At 43.6% G+C, this 15,865-nt stretch overlaps 1 protein-coding gene across 2 annotated transcripts in view; it reads right to left on the reverse strand.

The window, feature by feature from the left end:
• The window catches only part of LOC137293555 (muscle-specific protein 300 kDa-like), a 210,871-nt gene that overhangs the window by 10,156 nt on the left and 184,850 nt on the right, over nt 1–15,865 (reverse strand). For both annotated transcript variants that reach the window (XM_067824182.1, XM_067824181.1), the window contains exons 114-130: nt 15,518–15,688; nt 14,612–15,084; nt 14,128–14,290; nt 13,159–13,809; nt 12,634–12,966; nt 12,215–12,348; nt 11,876–12,068; nt 11,127–11,759; nt 10,674–11,000; nt 10,100–10,432; nt 7,273–7,587; nt 4,683–4,849; nt 4,417–4,579; nt 3,965–4,152; nt 3,365–3,515; nt 2,927–3,247; nt 1,152–1,346 (exon numbers count right to left, since the gene is read on the reverse strand). In XM_067824182.1, coding sequence (XP_067680283.1) covers nt 1,152–1,346; nt 2,927–3,247; nt 3,365–3,515; nt 3,965–4,152; nt 4,417–4,579; nt 4,683–4,849; nt 7,273–7,587; nt 10,100–10,432; nt 10,674–11,000; nt 11,127–11,759; nt 11,876–12,068; nt 12,215–12,348; nt 12,634–12,966; nt 13,159–13,809; nt 14,128–14,290; nt 14,612–15,084; nt 15,518–15,688 — 4,911 coding nt within the window. The remainder of the gene's footprint in view (nt 1–1,151; nt 1,347–2,926; nt 3,248–3,364; nt 3,516–3,964; nt 4,153–4,416; nt 4,580–4,682; nt 4,850–7,272; nt 7,588–10,099; nt 10,433–10,673; nt 11,001–11,126; nt 11,760–11,875; nt 12,069–12,214; nt 12,349–12,633; nt 12,967–13,158; nt 13,810–14,127; nt 14,291–14,611; nt 15,085–15,517; nt 15,689–15,865) is intronic.

Here is a 15,865-nt window from a genome sequence, read left to right on the forward strand (position 1 = left end):
TTGAAATACAGAGAAACTACATCTGACAGACATGTGTACAGTAATCTGTTTCTTACACACCATACAATTACACCGATTTATGGCTGCATAGATGTAATTTTCACATTTTCTCACAAAATGTTGCACAATGATACACAACAGAACGTTTATGAATGAGTGACATCTTTTGGCTAATGACCACTTATTCCCACGGTGACCCACCACAAAAACGTTTCTGCCACATCTTTGCATCATCATGGCGATAAAGATAATGCAAACCAGATAACATCATAGAAAATTGATTAAACACTCTAAAAAAATGATGTTACCATGTAAGTGTGGATGACTTAATTGTTGCCAACATTAAATATTTGAATGTGTGACGTCATGATTATCACTTGGTTGTTATCATCATTGGAAGACTAGATATCTCTGCAATGTTCTCCTATCGATTTAGGTGCATCCAGTGTGTTTGAATGTGACATTACTGAGGTTCCATTCACTATCAGTAGGGAACTACACTTCTTCGCCACAGCCTTCCCATTTTCACAAGTCACTGAATGCCACTTGGAATGTTACAGCTTTAGACAGTATGGAATGTCAGTCGATTAATTCACGCATGTTATTAAGACATTATCATGTGTCCAAGGAATATTTTAAGCAGTGACTCAGGTTGAACATTGATCAACCATTCACTGTGCATGTTTGATTCAACCGAAAGCACGTGTCGGCACTTGCACTCGTGAACCATTGCAAACAGTTTCTGTTGTACATTGTTTCAAAGAATGTGTTTTGGTTCTGATTGCTATGAATCACATTTTAACCCGGAGCTGGAAGTGGATCTTTATCGAAAGAATCAGAGAAACCACGACGCAAATTGATCTCACAATGGACAGATACTGAAGTTATCGTGTCAGATATTTTCTTAAGACAATGCATAACACTTGTCGCATCTCTCCAGTAAAATTACCAAATTTATACATTTAGAATATTGGTAGGCAATCTCAGCCTTTACCTCTAACCACGACGTTCACAAACTGTTCAAGCCATTTTGAATCCATGACAGAAATCTATCTCACACATATGTCTGATACTGGTTTTCTCACATGGGTTTCACACCCACGGATGTGTAAGAAATGTATCTTATACCATGTGTCCTGCCTTCTACCAACCTGTGTTGTAGATGCCACCTGTATGTTGTAGACAGTGGCCTGCTCCAGAAGCTGCTTCCAGCGTCGCCGTATCTCATCCAACTCCTCCTGCACCTGCACCACCTCGTCAGCATCACCTTTCTGCATCAAGTACACAGCTGACTGGTCCAGGTACTCAAACCTGCTCCTCCTTGAGTTGATCTCCTCCACCAGTCTCTGAGCAAAAAACACACATAGTTATGTACCATGATACACCAATGTCTGTACCATGATACATCAATGTCTGTACCATGATACACCTATGTCCGTACGATACACCAATATCTGCACCATAATACATCAATGACTGTACACAAATGTTTGTATCATGATACACCAATGTCTGTACCATGATACACCAATGTCTGTACCATGACACACCTATGTCCTTACAATACATCAATATATGTATCATGATACACCAGTGTCTGTACAATGATACACAATATTTGTACCATATTACATCAATGTCTGTGCCATGATACACCAATGGCTGTACCATGACACACCAATGTTAGTACAATGATACACAATGTCTATACAATGATACACCAATGTCTGTACCATGATACACCAATAACTGTACCATGATTCACCAATGTCTGTATCATGATACACCAATATCTGTACCATGATACACAATGTCTGTATCATGATACACAAATGTCTGTACCATGATACACCAATAACTGTACCATGATACACCAGTGTCTGTACAATGATACACCAATGTCTGTGCAATGTTACACCAAGGTCTGTATCATGATACATCAATATCTGTACCATGATACATCAATGTCTGTACCATGATACACCAAGGTCTGTGCCATGACACACCAATGTCTGTATCATGATACACCAAGGTCTGTTTCATGATACACCAATGTCTTTATCATGATACATCAATGTCTGTACCATGATACATCAATATCTGTACCATGATACACCAATGTCTGTACCTTGATACACCAATGTCTGTGCCATGACACACCAATATCTGTGCCATGACACACCAATATCTGTATCATGACACACCAATGTTAGTACAATGATAAACAATGTCTGTACAATGATACACCAATGTCTGTATCATGATACACCAATGTCTTTATCATGTTTCATCAATATCTGTACCATGATACACCAATGTCTGTGCCATGACACACCAATGTCTGTATCATGATACACCAATGTCTGTTTCATGATACACCAATGTCTTTATCATGATACATCAATGTCTGTACCATGATACATCAATATCTGTACCATGATACACCAATGTCTGTACCTTGATACACCAATGTCTGTGCCATGACACACCAATATCTGTATCATGACACACCAATGTTAGTACAATGATAAACGATGTCTGTACAATGATACACCAATGTCTGTATCATGATACACCAATGTCTGTTTCATGATACACCAATGTCTGTATCATGATACACCAATGTCTGTTTCATGATACACCAATGTCTGTATCATGATACACCAATGTCTTTATCATGATACATCAATGTACCATGATACATCAATATCTGTACCATGATACACCAATGTCTGTACGTTGATACACCAATGTCTGTGCCATGACACACCAATATCTGTATCATGACACACCAATGTTAGTACAATGATAAACGATGTCTGTACAATGATACACCAATGTCTGTATCATGATACACCAAGGTCTGTACCATGACACACCAATGTCTGCCCAAATACCACCATATAGTGTAACATTCACTACTTACAGTGATCTGGGCCTTCCGTGTTGTCATGTCCCCACTGGAGTGGCGCTGGATGGTGTTCAGTTGAGACTCTATCTCTATCAGCCACGTCATCAGGGATGTTCGCGTGCTGCTGAAGTCTGTGCGGATACTGGCAGAGTTGCGTAGGCATTTCATGATGGAGGTGACGCGCTGCTGCAGATGGTCCCACCGATCGTTAACATCCTGCATGCTGGCTCGCAGACTGCCATTGACGTCTGTGCGTCCCTCCCTGGCCAGTCGCCGGTACTGCTTGTTAATGTTCTCCAGTTCTCCCAGGTGATTGTGCACGTTGCGCTGGAGGGACTGTGGGAGAACGGAACAAGGAGGGTAACACGGGGAGTGATGGAATGTGTGGTTTGTAGTATGTAGTAGTTACAATGTAGATGCGCTTATATTTTAAATGTGATGAATTGGACTGACCTCATATTTCCTGATCTCCTCTTTTGTGAGTTCCACAGACACGTCTTCCACACTGTAGGTGCCGACCTCCGTTTCAACATCAATCAGCCAGTCACTGAAGGTCTTGCAGTCTCCCTTGAACACTTCCCACAGCTGCCAGCTCTCTTCAATCCTACAACATACCATACATATCTGTCACCTCAATCCTACAACATCCAATAAGGTCATTGTCCTCAATACACTATACTCATCTGTGACCTCAATCCAACAAGACCCTTTGAAGATCATTGTCCTCAAAACACCATACACATCTGTGACCTCAATCCCACAACACCCCTTTAAGATCAGTGACCACAATCTTACCTCAAAGAAACCGTGGCATCAGTCCCACTACATTTGTGACTGGTAGAACATTTCCTGTAGATCACTGACCTCAATCTCACATTACACTTACATCATGTATACACATGTATATGCATGTTTATGTAAGGTATGACCATAGCTACACACTTACATATTTGATGTACTGCACAGCCACTTGTACAAACTTTATGCTTATGTACTGCATATGGACATACAATCTCCAGTGTGGGGCCTCATATGGTGCCCTCTCTCCCTCACCTTGCCCGCCTCTCTGGGGACAGCTTACAGATGGACCGCCAGCGTTTGTCGAGGGTTTTGCGAGCATGCTGCAAAGCATTGTACTCAATGTCTGTTGGGCAGGCGTCGGAGTCATGTAGCAGCACCTCACACAGGTTGAGCACTGATGCCACACCAGCACTGTGTTGCTCTATATCCTTCTGTAACTCCTGCAACACACATCATGCTTCATAGTATTGCTTGGTTTATGATTCTTATTTCTTTAACTTTAAAGCTAACAGGGAAAAAAGAAGATATTTTAGATTTTTCATTCCAGACTAAGCCATAGCTATTTTCATCACAAAGTCTAGTTGACTGCTGGAACTAGGGCGATATGCATCTCACATCAGAAACATCCTCCGCATGCATGCATGCATGCATGTACACACACATGTACCTGACTCATATCACACATGAAGCAGTAAAATGCCCACCTGTTGTTGGTGAATCTTTGTCTGTATCTCCTGCCAATCACAATCACTGTACACTATAGCGCCACCTACTTCCTGTTCCATATCTGACAACCATCTGCTCAGGTTGCGCATACTGATGTCTAGTTGTCTTACAGCAAGCACTGTCTCATGCAGCTTCCTCTTCCTGTAACACAGGCAGGCCAAACAGTCATGGTGACACTTACAAAAGACAGTGTGAGTGGGTGCTTGTGCTATTCACTTCAGCAACATATTTAGAAATGGCTCACCTGAAGCTGACAATTGACTGCAACTGCTGCCATCTATCATCAAGTTTCTCAATGCGGTGTTCAATGTCTGAGGCACGGATGTCGCTGCTGACCTTCATCAGCTGATGACCTTGATCCATTAGCTGGTTCTTTTCTCGTTCCTTTGCCATGAGCTCGTCTTGCACCTCCTGGTGATCAGACAAAGATAGCTTTACATTCTTTAGGGAAGAATAGATGGTTGACTTTGACATGACATGACATTAACAGCATAGACAGACAAAAACAAACAACAACAAACAGTCAACACAGAGACAGATGACATTAGCCTCTGTCAACAGAGAGACAGCTGACATTACAATCTGTGAACTCAGAGAGACTAATGTCAGAGGCTAATGTCAGCAGAGAGACAGCTAACCTTAGCCTGTGTTAACACAGAGAGACTGCTGACATTAGCCTCTGTCTGCAGAGAGACAGCTAACCTTAGCCTGTGTTAACACAGAGAGACTGCTGACATTAGCCTCTGTCAGCAGAGAGACAGCTGACATTTGCCTGTGGCAACAGAGATAGACAGCTGACATTACAATCTGTGAGAGACAGCTAGCCTTAGCCTGTGTAAACACAAAAAGACAGCTGACATTATCCCCTCTCAACAGAGAGCCAGCTGACATTAGCCTCTGTCAAAAACAGAGACTGCTGACATTAGCCTGTCAGCAGAGAGACAGCTGACCTTAGTCTGTGTGAACACAGAGAGACAGCTGACATCAGCCTGTGGCAACAGAAACATCTGACATTAGCCTATGTGAACACAGAGACAGCTGACATTAGCCTGTCTCAACACAGAGAGACAGCTGACATTAGCCTCTGTCAACATCGAGAAAACTGACATTAGCCTCCGTCAATAAAGAGACCACTAATGTTAGCCTGTGGCAACAGATATAGACAGCTGACATTAACCTATGTGAACACAGACACAGCTGACATTAGCCTGTCTCAACACAGAGACAGCTGACATTTGCCTGTCTCAACACAGATAGACAGCTGACATTAGCCTGTCTCAACACAGAGACACAACTGACATTAGCCTGTCTCAACACAGAGAGACAGGAAGACAGTTGAGAGTGTAAGAGGTTTATGTGAGTTTCACAACCTGATTTACATAGTCAGTGTACACAATTTGTGGCAGCCATATTCATTATTTGAACATTCATTTAGATTAGTATGAAATTCTGCTATTTGCCATTGTCAAACATCTGATCAATGTCCCAGTGAATACACTGATATGCACACACAATCGCCTACCCACCAACCAGGGGCGGGGAGGCTCTATACAATGTACAAGCTCTCTATACAATACATTTCCATGAGTGTAAACAGTGACAGCCTGAAGGCAAAATCTTCAGAGCCATAAACTATAAATGGGCAATTCCATCTATTCAACATGATTCCACAAGATCAGAAATCATCGTCCTTGTCACTTCATACCCAGCTACGAGACACCTACCTTATAGAGGGAGAGAGAGGGGGAGCTATATATAGAGAGGGAGCATTATAGAGACACAGTGCTGACCCACTACCATTTAGATGGAGGCTGCAGCCATATGGCCACCACCTGGGCTGGTTTACCATCCACTTGCCTCACCCAGGGGGATAGTCACTAACAACACTGGTGTCATGTAATCACAGGTGGCTTCACGCACACACACCCTTTTAATATGGATGCTGATACAACTGAACACTGTTTACAGCAAATATTTACTTACTACATATTTGGGACAATGAAATAGCAGAACACTATGTTTAGTGGACAGTGTTATTACTAGCATTGTTTACATTGTGATACCTGAACATATGGAATAGTGGACCTTTTTTATTTCTAGACACCTTAGAAAGTGGACACTGGGAAAAGTGGCTACTTCACAAGGTTCATAAAGGTTGTTAAAGATATGATGGCACTGCTTTTCAAAGCAAAATAACTGTTCATATCCTGCTTATATAACACTATTAAAATGACAATCACGTGACCATATAACAGTCATATCGAGCATTTCAAGGTATACCAAACTCCACCTTTGAATCGTTTTGCCAGTACCATTTTAAGTAGCCTGTAATTACTGGATGCCAGTGGGTGTCAGCTACCCAACAAACTGGGTTTCTAATCAGCAAGGGAATGCCTCAGTCAAAACCTGGGGAATCCAGCTGAATTCACACATTTCACTGGATTATGTTCCTGAAAACCTTTTACTTTGCAAATTGATACATGTTGGTCAATTTGTATGTACAATTATGTACTTCAGCATTTAAACATCTGTTAATTGCATACTGTGTCATCTACTATTTGTCAAAAGAGGACAGAGACAATCAACAGCAATACCTACTCACTGTATTAGATGACACTTCTGGAAAGTCATCAGAGATGAGTGGGACTGAGTACCGCAAACTAAGCTGTAACAAGCTTTAAGGTGGAGTGTAAAGGGTACAGTGGGACTGAGTACCACAAACTAAGCTGTAACAAGCTTTAAGGTGGAGTGTAAAGGTTACAGTGGGACAGAGTAGGGCTTAGAGTAAAGTTAAATGTGACAGGGTACAGTTTAAAATGTACAGTCATGCTCACAGTTTCAAGTCTGTTGAGGAGATCCTCCACATGCATCTCTCGGCTTGTAGTCACAGTGATCTCCATGTCCTTTATCCAGTTGAGGAAGACCTGGACCTGGTCTGAGAAGCCAGACCAGCGACACATGGCATCCCGGAGACGCTGTTCTCGGAGCAGCGTCTGATTGGCCAGCTCATTCCACTGCTTGTTGAGGAGGCGGATCCGCTGGGCCAAGACATTCATGTCTTCCGAGTGGATCCTTCGGGACAGATTCCTCTCCCGTGACAACAATTGTTGGCGGCGGTCCTCAGAGTTGGCAAATGATGTTGCTATATCCTGTAGAAGCAAAGGCATTCTTCTCATAATTGGCATGTTCAGTGCAGATGTTAGGGGGAGGGGTTGCACCTCTGTGACATGTTTCACAAGCAGCCTCACTTCTTCTTTATTCTATACAAAGGCTGCATCTCCAGTGTCTAAATATAAGTAGTGGTATATGCTACCCACAACCAATTCAATACGGTCTAATTACAATATTTTACCTGTTAGCCAGGAGTCTTGTGATATACATCAGTCTTGCTTCAGGTTACCACTCTCCTTATGTATTCTATCTTTGATTACAGGTGTGATAATTATATTTAATCAATTACTTAGCTTTCAGTCAGGTAATGTAATCTCACATTTGTAACTCCCCAGCATAAGTCTATTACTAATATTACTGACACATAAACCGCAGTGGCACAACATGTAAGACAGTGTATGAAAGGCAAGCATTGTACATATTCTGAAATTGAATATAGCGGTCCTGTCAAGCTGTCGTCAAAGGTGGTGCACCAGGTCGTGGACAAATGCAACACTTCTGGTGGCCCCAAAATGTTGTCTGACTTGACCAAGGTGTATGGATGCACATTAAAGTGCCTGACAATCATGACATCTGAAGAAACGCTGCTAACCACATTAAGAACCTGATTCTTGTCGTCTTGTGTCAAGCATGATATTTTCTCAACGTGATTCAGTTTCATAATTCCCTGTTCTTTCATAGGGTGCAGGTAATGCACGTGCGCAACATGATTCATGAATGTGGTTGTGTTTACAAGAAATGTCAAAGGTTCATTTTTGAGCATTAAGTTCATAAAAGAGGAATGCTCTGGGACTCAAACTCAAAATGGGCAAGAATATCAGCATTTTATCGCTACATCCCCTGTATCGCAGGAAAAAATTCTTCAATAGAAGATTTGTAAGTTTCAGGACAACAAATACCAATTGTGTTTATAATGGCTTTCAGTATATTTCATATCACAAAACCACACTGAGCTAAGATCACAATTTCACAGATCAGTGACCATAGCCCATTGCTGGTATAACCCTAACGCTGTATGTTATCACTTCATCATAATGTCCTTCCATGCATAGCCCTTTGCTGGTATAACCCTAACGCTGTATGTTATCACTTCATCATAATGTCCTTCCATGCATAGCCCTTTGCTGGTATAACCCTAACGCTGTATGTGATCACTTCATCATAATGTCCTTCCATGCATAGCCCTTTGCTGGTATAACCCTAACGCTGTATGTGATCACTTCATCATAATGTCCTTCCATGCATAGCCCTTTGCTTGTATAACCCTAACGCTGTATGTTATCACTTCATCATAATGTCCTTCCATGCATAGCCCTTTGCTTGTATAACCCTAACGCTGTATGTTATCACTTCATCATAATGCCCCTCCATGCATAGCCTGCCCATTGCTGGTATAACCCTAACGCTGTATGTTATCACTTCATCATAATGTCCTTCCATGCATAGCCTGCCCATTGCTGGTATAACCCTAACGCTGTATGTTATCACTTCATCATAATGTCCTTCCATGCATAGCCCTTTGCTTGTATAACCCTAACGCTGTATGTTATCACTTCATCATAATGCCCTTCCATGCATAGCCTGCCCATTGCTGGTATAACCCTAACGCTGTATGTTATCACTTCATCATAATGCCCTTCCATGCATAGCCTGCCCTTTGCTGGTATAACCCTAACGCTGTATGTTATCACTTCATCATAATGTCCTTCCATGCATAGCCCTTTGCTTGTATAACCCTAACACTGTATGTTATCACTTCATCATAATGTCCTTCCATGCATAGCCCTTTGCTTGTATAACCCTAACGCTGTATGTTATCACTTCATCATAATGCCCTTCCATGCCTAGCCTGCCCATTGCTGGTATATGCATTTGCATATTTTACTCAACCATTATTTGTTCTATCATACCATACATAGATTTAATGATTACCTCTGGATAATTGTGCCTGTGAACTAAACCATCCCCCATTCTGAACCCTGTGGATGGCAAGGGTGAGGAGCTGAATATGACAGGTGTGTGGCATATTTCACCATGCGGTTATTGAGACCTGGGGGAGATTCATATGACAGGTGCGTGGCATATTTCACCGTGCAGTTATTGAGACCTCTGGGAGATGGATATGACAGGAGCGTGGCATATATGACCGTGCAGTTATTGAGACCTGGGGGAGATGGATATGACAGGAGCATGGCGTATTTGACCGTGCAGTTTTTTGAGACCTGGAGGAGATGGATATGACAGGTGTGTGGCATATTTCACCATGCAGTTATTGAGACCTGGCGGAGATTCATATGACAGGTGCATGGCATATTTGACCATGCAGTTATTGAGAACTGGGGGAGATGGATATGACAGGTGCTTGGCATATTTGACCATGCAGTTATTGAGACCTGGGGTAGATGGATATGACAGGAGCGTGGCATATTTGACCGTGCAGTTATTGAGACCTGGGGGAGATGGATATGATAAGTGTGTGGACTATTATACCTTGCTGTTGTTGAGATCTGCCTGAAGACTGTCATACTCTGTTGGGAGATCTGCTGCCAGGATCTGCCGAGTCTCCCTGAGCCAGGCCAGGATGTCATCAATGTCCTCCTCACAGTCCTGCCATTCCTGCAGAAGCTCCTCCAGATGCCTGCGGTGCTGCTCAAGGCAGCTGTAGCTGTCACACCAGCTGCTCTCCAGCTGTTCCATGTTCACCTTCACCTGGCCCTTAGCCCCTGGATCAGCCCCTGGATCAGCCCGCTGTTGGAGATCCCGTCCGATCTCGTGAATCTGTCTGAAGCTGTCCTCCTGTAGCTGGAACTCATGCTGGGTGGTCTGCCACAGTGAACCAAGAACCCATGATATATCTCACAGATGTTGATAATATATGTTAAACTTGTAGTGTTCAGTAACGAGGATGTAAGTGGGTGAGTGAAATGCTCCAGGGAAGTTACACTTACGCATACACTGTGCAGAAATTTGGATCTTGACATGTTTACCCCTTATCCATCTCAAAACCAAAAATCAGATTTTAATGTACAAAAATTCACCACTAGCCAATGCAGTAACTACTGACCTTGACCTTCTGCAGCATGCTGTTTATCTGTTGTAGTGAGGCTGTTTCAAACTCAAACTCCTTCATTGTCTTGTTCTTATCCTCTAGCCAGACTCGGAGTTGTTGACTTAGGTTGTTGTAGGTGTTCCACTGCTGTATGCTATTGTCAATGATGACTTTTCTTTGGTTGGCCCGGCGCACAACACTCCTCCATTGCTCTGACAGGAGGTGAAGTTTCTGCTGAAACTCTGCTGGGTCATCAATGTCTCCTGCTTGCAGCATCTTCCCACCATCACTGATAATGGCATGAAGCACCTGTTGCCGACTGTACATCTCCGAATCAAATTTCTGAAATGGCAGAAAAGTTCAGCATAAGAAATCCAGTTGTGAAGCAAAAGGTATCCTACTGACAAAGACACTAACTTCTGACAATGTCATACTTATTTCTCTCTCAAACAGAAAATGTTTCTGTACCTGGCACATCTTCTGCTGATCCCGGAGGTCTGGCAGATTCCCAGCAATGTCTACTGACAGGTCCTGTTCTGTCTGGGCCAGAAATGTCATCCAAGAATCACACTTGGAACTGAAGTCCTGCTGCACCAACACATTGGCTTGAAGACTCTTGCTTCTCTCACCACAGCAGCTGTAAAGGCGGTGCCAGCGATGGTTCAGGTCACTCAGACGGCTGGCATCACGGTCACCCAGAGCCAGTTTGTAGCCCATGATATTCAAACTGTCAAGTTTGGCATAATTGTTGGTGAATTGAGTCTGTAGGTCCTTCAACTGGTTAAGGCGGTCTCTCAGGTCAGTCTCATCTGATGACTTGTTTGGATCTGCTTGCTCCAGGATACCCTCAGCATGATTCAGGAAGATGCGGAGGACTTCAAATGCATCCCGGAACTGGTCTAGTGAAGTTAGGTCATCTTGGAGGGCTTCCATGTTCTGTGCTAGGACATGGCGGAGTCGAAGGAGTCTTTGTTCAAGTCCAGAGTGTCTGGATGTCATCATCAAGATTGTGGATGGCTCCATACTTTTGGCAAGGTCATCACTAAGATGACACAGTTGAGAAACACGACTCTGAATGTTGTCAAACTCTGCCTGTAATGTCTACAACAGACGATTAATTATTAGTTCATAAACATCAACTAGTATACTTTGCGAGTTTGTGTACAGAAGGAGGAGAAGACCTTCAAGTACAGATTCACTGGTAACTTCTTCCCTACCTTGCTCTGCTCCAGACACTGGCGCCGTGAAGTAGGGTCATCCTGGCTGGTGGTCAGACCATGACAGATCTTCTCTTTGTCATCTAGCCAACGGTGGATACTGTTGTATTCTGACTCATAATTCTGCCATCGTTGCAAGAACTGCTCAAACTGCTTGCGCCGTGTTGACAGATCGGCAGACAGTCGGCACCATCTAGAGACACAATAAATCAAATGTTTAAGGTCAGTAAACCATCTGCATAAGCAATGGAACATTTGGATGCTACTGCAAAAAGCAGTTCCACTGGGTTCAGACCGAACATGGAGAAACAAAGGATGTAACAAAGCATGACCACCTACTTGTTTTGGACGTCTGCAGCAGTCTTCTGGATGTCTGCCGAGATGGAGGCATCACTGACCTTGGTGAGCTGCTGACATAAGGCTAGGAAGGCATCCCTCTGGGGCTCATGGTGGTGGAGCTCTGCCTCCAGGGTCTACAGGGCATTAATCAGTAAACAAACAATCACAACTGTGCAAAATGATTTCAACATTACTCTTATCTGTACAGTAAACTGCAGTTATAACTGACGGGCACAGCTAGTTCTAGTTTGTTATTTGAGATTGTAGACATTTCAGTCAAAACATGCAGCAAGTGGTTGAGACCTACAGCAGTTCTTCATTTAGAACTGTTCCTTATATCCACCAGTTCATTATAAGTGTGCCTATCATCATAGCTGGCACATTCACCAACTGTCATCATGATCCTGCTAGAGACGCACCCTGAGTTTGTTGACCTGGTCGGTGAGTGTTGAGATGTCCCCACCCACCAAGGTGTAGCGGCTGAGGCAGTAGTCAATGTTGGTGAGCACCTGCATGAGAGCCTGCAGCTGTGAGGAGTAATGTCCCCATTCTCCCAGCATGCCCTCCAGTGTGTTCTCCAGTTGGCTCAGCTGCTCCTCCAGTTGGAGCCACTGTCTGTTGAGTCCATCCAAACTGTCCTGAACTCCACGTTGACATCCAGGAGAGTCCACACTGAGGTCAATCAGGCTTTCAGCCAGAGACTTTGCAGCCTGTACATCAGACTCTTTGGCCTTCAGCTGATGTTGTAGTTCCTGCAGAAACATCAGCACAGATATAACAAACACAACAAGTTTCATATTGGCACTGGACAAGCAATCATCTTTCGATCAAAATCATGGAATCACACACACATTACCTATAGTCTACTTGATTGGAAATGAAGAAGCACAACTAACTTGCCTGTGTTCACATCAACTAACCAACCAGTGATCACACCAACTTACTTTGCATTCATTGAGTGTCTGCCTGACACCAGATGTGTGACCAACATGTCCATAGCTTTTAATTTTATCCTCCTGTTCTCTGAACCACAACTTCAGTCGAGACATTAACTTCTCAAAGTCCTCAAACTTGGAAGACAATCTCTCCAATGTCCTCAGTCTCTCATTCACATCATTAGTGAACATCTTCCACTGGCGATTGAACTCCCCTAGCTTCTCGGCGAAGTCAAGTTTCTCTGCATCCTCCTCTGGGATGTGAGGTTGGAGAACCTGCTGGTTGACAAAGTCCACTGTGAGCTGTTTGCTGCTCAGCTCAATTTTATAGCCCTTGTACTTCTTCAGCATCACCTCCATGTCAGTCAGACTATGGATCGGTTTGTTCTTGTCCTCTCGGAGCTGTGTCCGGATGATGTCCAGCCATTCTGCCAGCTCATGCAGGGCTTGTCGGGATGGCATTAGGTCCATCTGGGCCTGGTGCAGTGTCTCCTCAGTGTGGACGATATCATGCTGTAGCTGTGCCCACTCTGTCTCATATCCCTGGAGACGCTCACCCAGACCAGTGGTGTTGTATGATGAACTCATCATCAGCTGACGACCCACATTCAACACCTTGGAGCGAAGTGGCAGCTGGTTCTCAACCTCCTTCTGGAACTCCTGCAAAATACAGAAAAAGGTTTCAAGTTTTTGGGGTGTCAAGCACTGGGGTGTTGTAACATGGAGTTTCATTGGTCGGGGGTTGTAACATGGAGTTTCATTGGTCGGGGGTTGTAACATGGAGTTTCATTGGTTGGGTGTTAACCCTGGGATCAACTGCATGCTTGATCCTGAGGTAATGGACTACACATTCAGCTCTTGTTGTAGTTGTCATTCAGTCTAGTTTGACATTGAGTGGGTCTGACACTGAACTTTTCTTACTTTGGTCAGGCAACATGTTGGGATGGGATGGAGATAGCCATGGCTAACTGGACTCACCAGCAACTTCTCCACCTTGGCTCGAATGGCTGCCATACTCTGCTGATCCTGGTCACTCAGCTGCTTCAAACTGGATAACTTCATCTTTGCTGTTGTCAGCCAGGATTTCAAGATGGCTGCCTCTGCTTCAAATGTTTGCAGCTGGTCACCCAGTACTTCAGTCCTGAAGGACAATTAAAGGGTAAGGGTCTTGGGAAAATTCATTACCGTTGCATTTTGATAATAGTGTCCAAAGACGAAAAACAGTTGATAAAGACACCAGCGTTATCATAGTGCCATGCATCGCATTATGTTTGTTGACAAACAAGGGCTGTAACTCTTGATATATTGAACTGTGAGTGAGAGAGTTTAGTTTTCCACCATAATTAGCAGGACCATCAAGAGGACATGACTCTTAGTTTCTCAGTAACTACAAGAACAGACGTGCAGAAGTTAGTAGGTATAGTGAAGAAATTACATAAATAACAGTCCTGAAACACTTTACCTTTTGAGATCTTGAGTGAGAGTGGTATTGAGGTCTACCCATTTGTCTGCCAGGCGGGCAATAGAGTTCTCAAGTTCGGGGCAGGTGAGACTATGTAAGATCTGTTTCCCCTTGTCGACCACCTCAAATACCCAGCCTTTCTCTTCAGCTAGCTCACGCTGCAGCTGTTGATATTTTTCCAGCTTAGCCTGGATAGTTGCCAAGGAATCTCCACTAGCGATTGCTCCAGGGATCCGCTCCTCGATGTTGGCCAAAGAGGCCTGGAGTCTGGTCAACTTAACATCCAGGTCCTCCCACTGCCGCACCAGTCTCTCGAGACGCTGACCATGCAGGCTTGCCTTGTCCACCATGACATGGGTCTGGCTGCTGAGGTGCTGGTGCTGAGCCTGGTGCTGTGCACGCATGGATACTGGACACTGGGAGGCCAGTGAGTCCAGCATCGCCTTGTGAACCTCAAGGTCACTGAAGAAATCCTGTACAACACAAGACCAGATCTTGAAAAACAGTCAAGATTATCATTATTATTGGAAGCAAAGTTTTATACAAGCCTGGGCTAAAATTCAAAGTAGGAGATCTAACTGAGTGCGACAGCTTAGTTTTACACTCCTTTTATCAACACCCCCGGATTATCACAGCGAGAAACACCAGAATTGAACGCGGTTTTTTTTGCATAATGAGCAAACATTTCAACCCCTTCCCCATCACCATGCATGATATAAAAATTGTTCCTGTATTATGAATGTAATACAAATGAATGTAGGTCCCATCATCACTGTGGAACTGTGAAACAACATAAATAATTGTCTTGTAAGACTAATTTAACTTCTTATTGCATGTTGGTCTCAAAAACTAGCCTAAACATTCACAAGTTGAATGTTTAGGAAAACTCCATGGAATTATTCCAACCTTATGTGCAGTGAGTTGATGGCGTAAGTGGATCAAATCACTGGATGCGATCTCCTCTGACCTCAGTTTACCCTCAGCGGTCTCGATGAACTGAGCGTAGTCCTTGAGGAGCTTCTCGTACTGCTCCTGACCAGACGCAAGCTGCAGCAAACTGGCTCTCCTTTCAGACACCTGCATACACCACACCACAGTGAAGAAGAAAGCGTAACAGCTTTTGGATTGTATAGTTACTCTGAACAATCAATGTGTCAAAACAAGGACTCTCACACGTGAATCGTGTAGTGTTCAGAACAAGGCCACTGCCTGATGTCCAATCTGGCCCCGATTTATCAAAACAAACTTCTTAAG

This window comes from Haliotis asinina, chromosome 8 (assembly GCF_037392515.1).
Source record: "Haliotis asinina isolate JCU_RB_2024 chromosome 8, JCU_Hal_asi_v2, whole genome shotgun sequence".
Lineage (NCBI taxonomy): Eukaryota > Metazoa > Mollusca > Gastropoda > Lepetellida > Haliotidae > Haliotis > Haliotis asinina.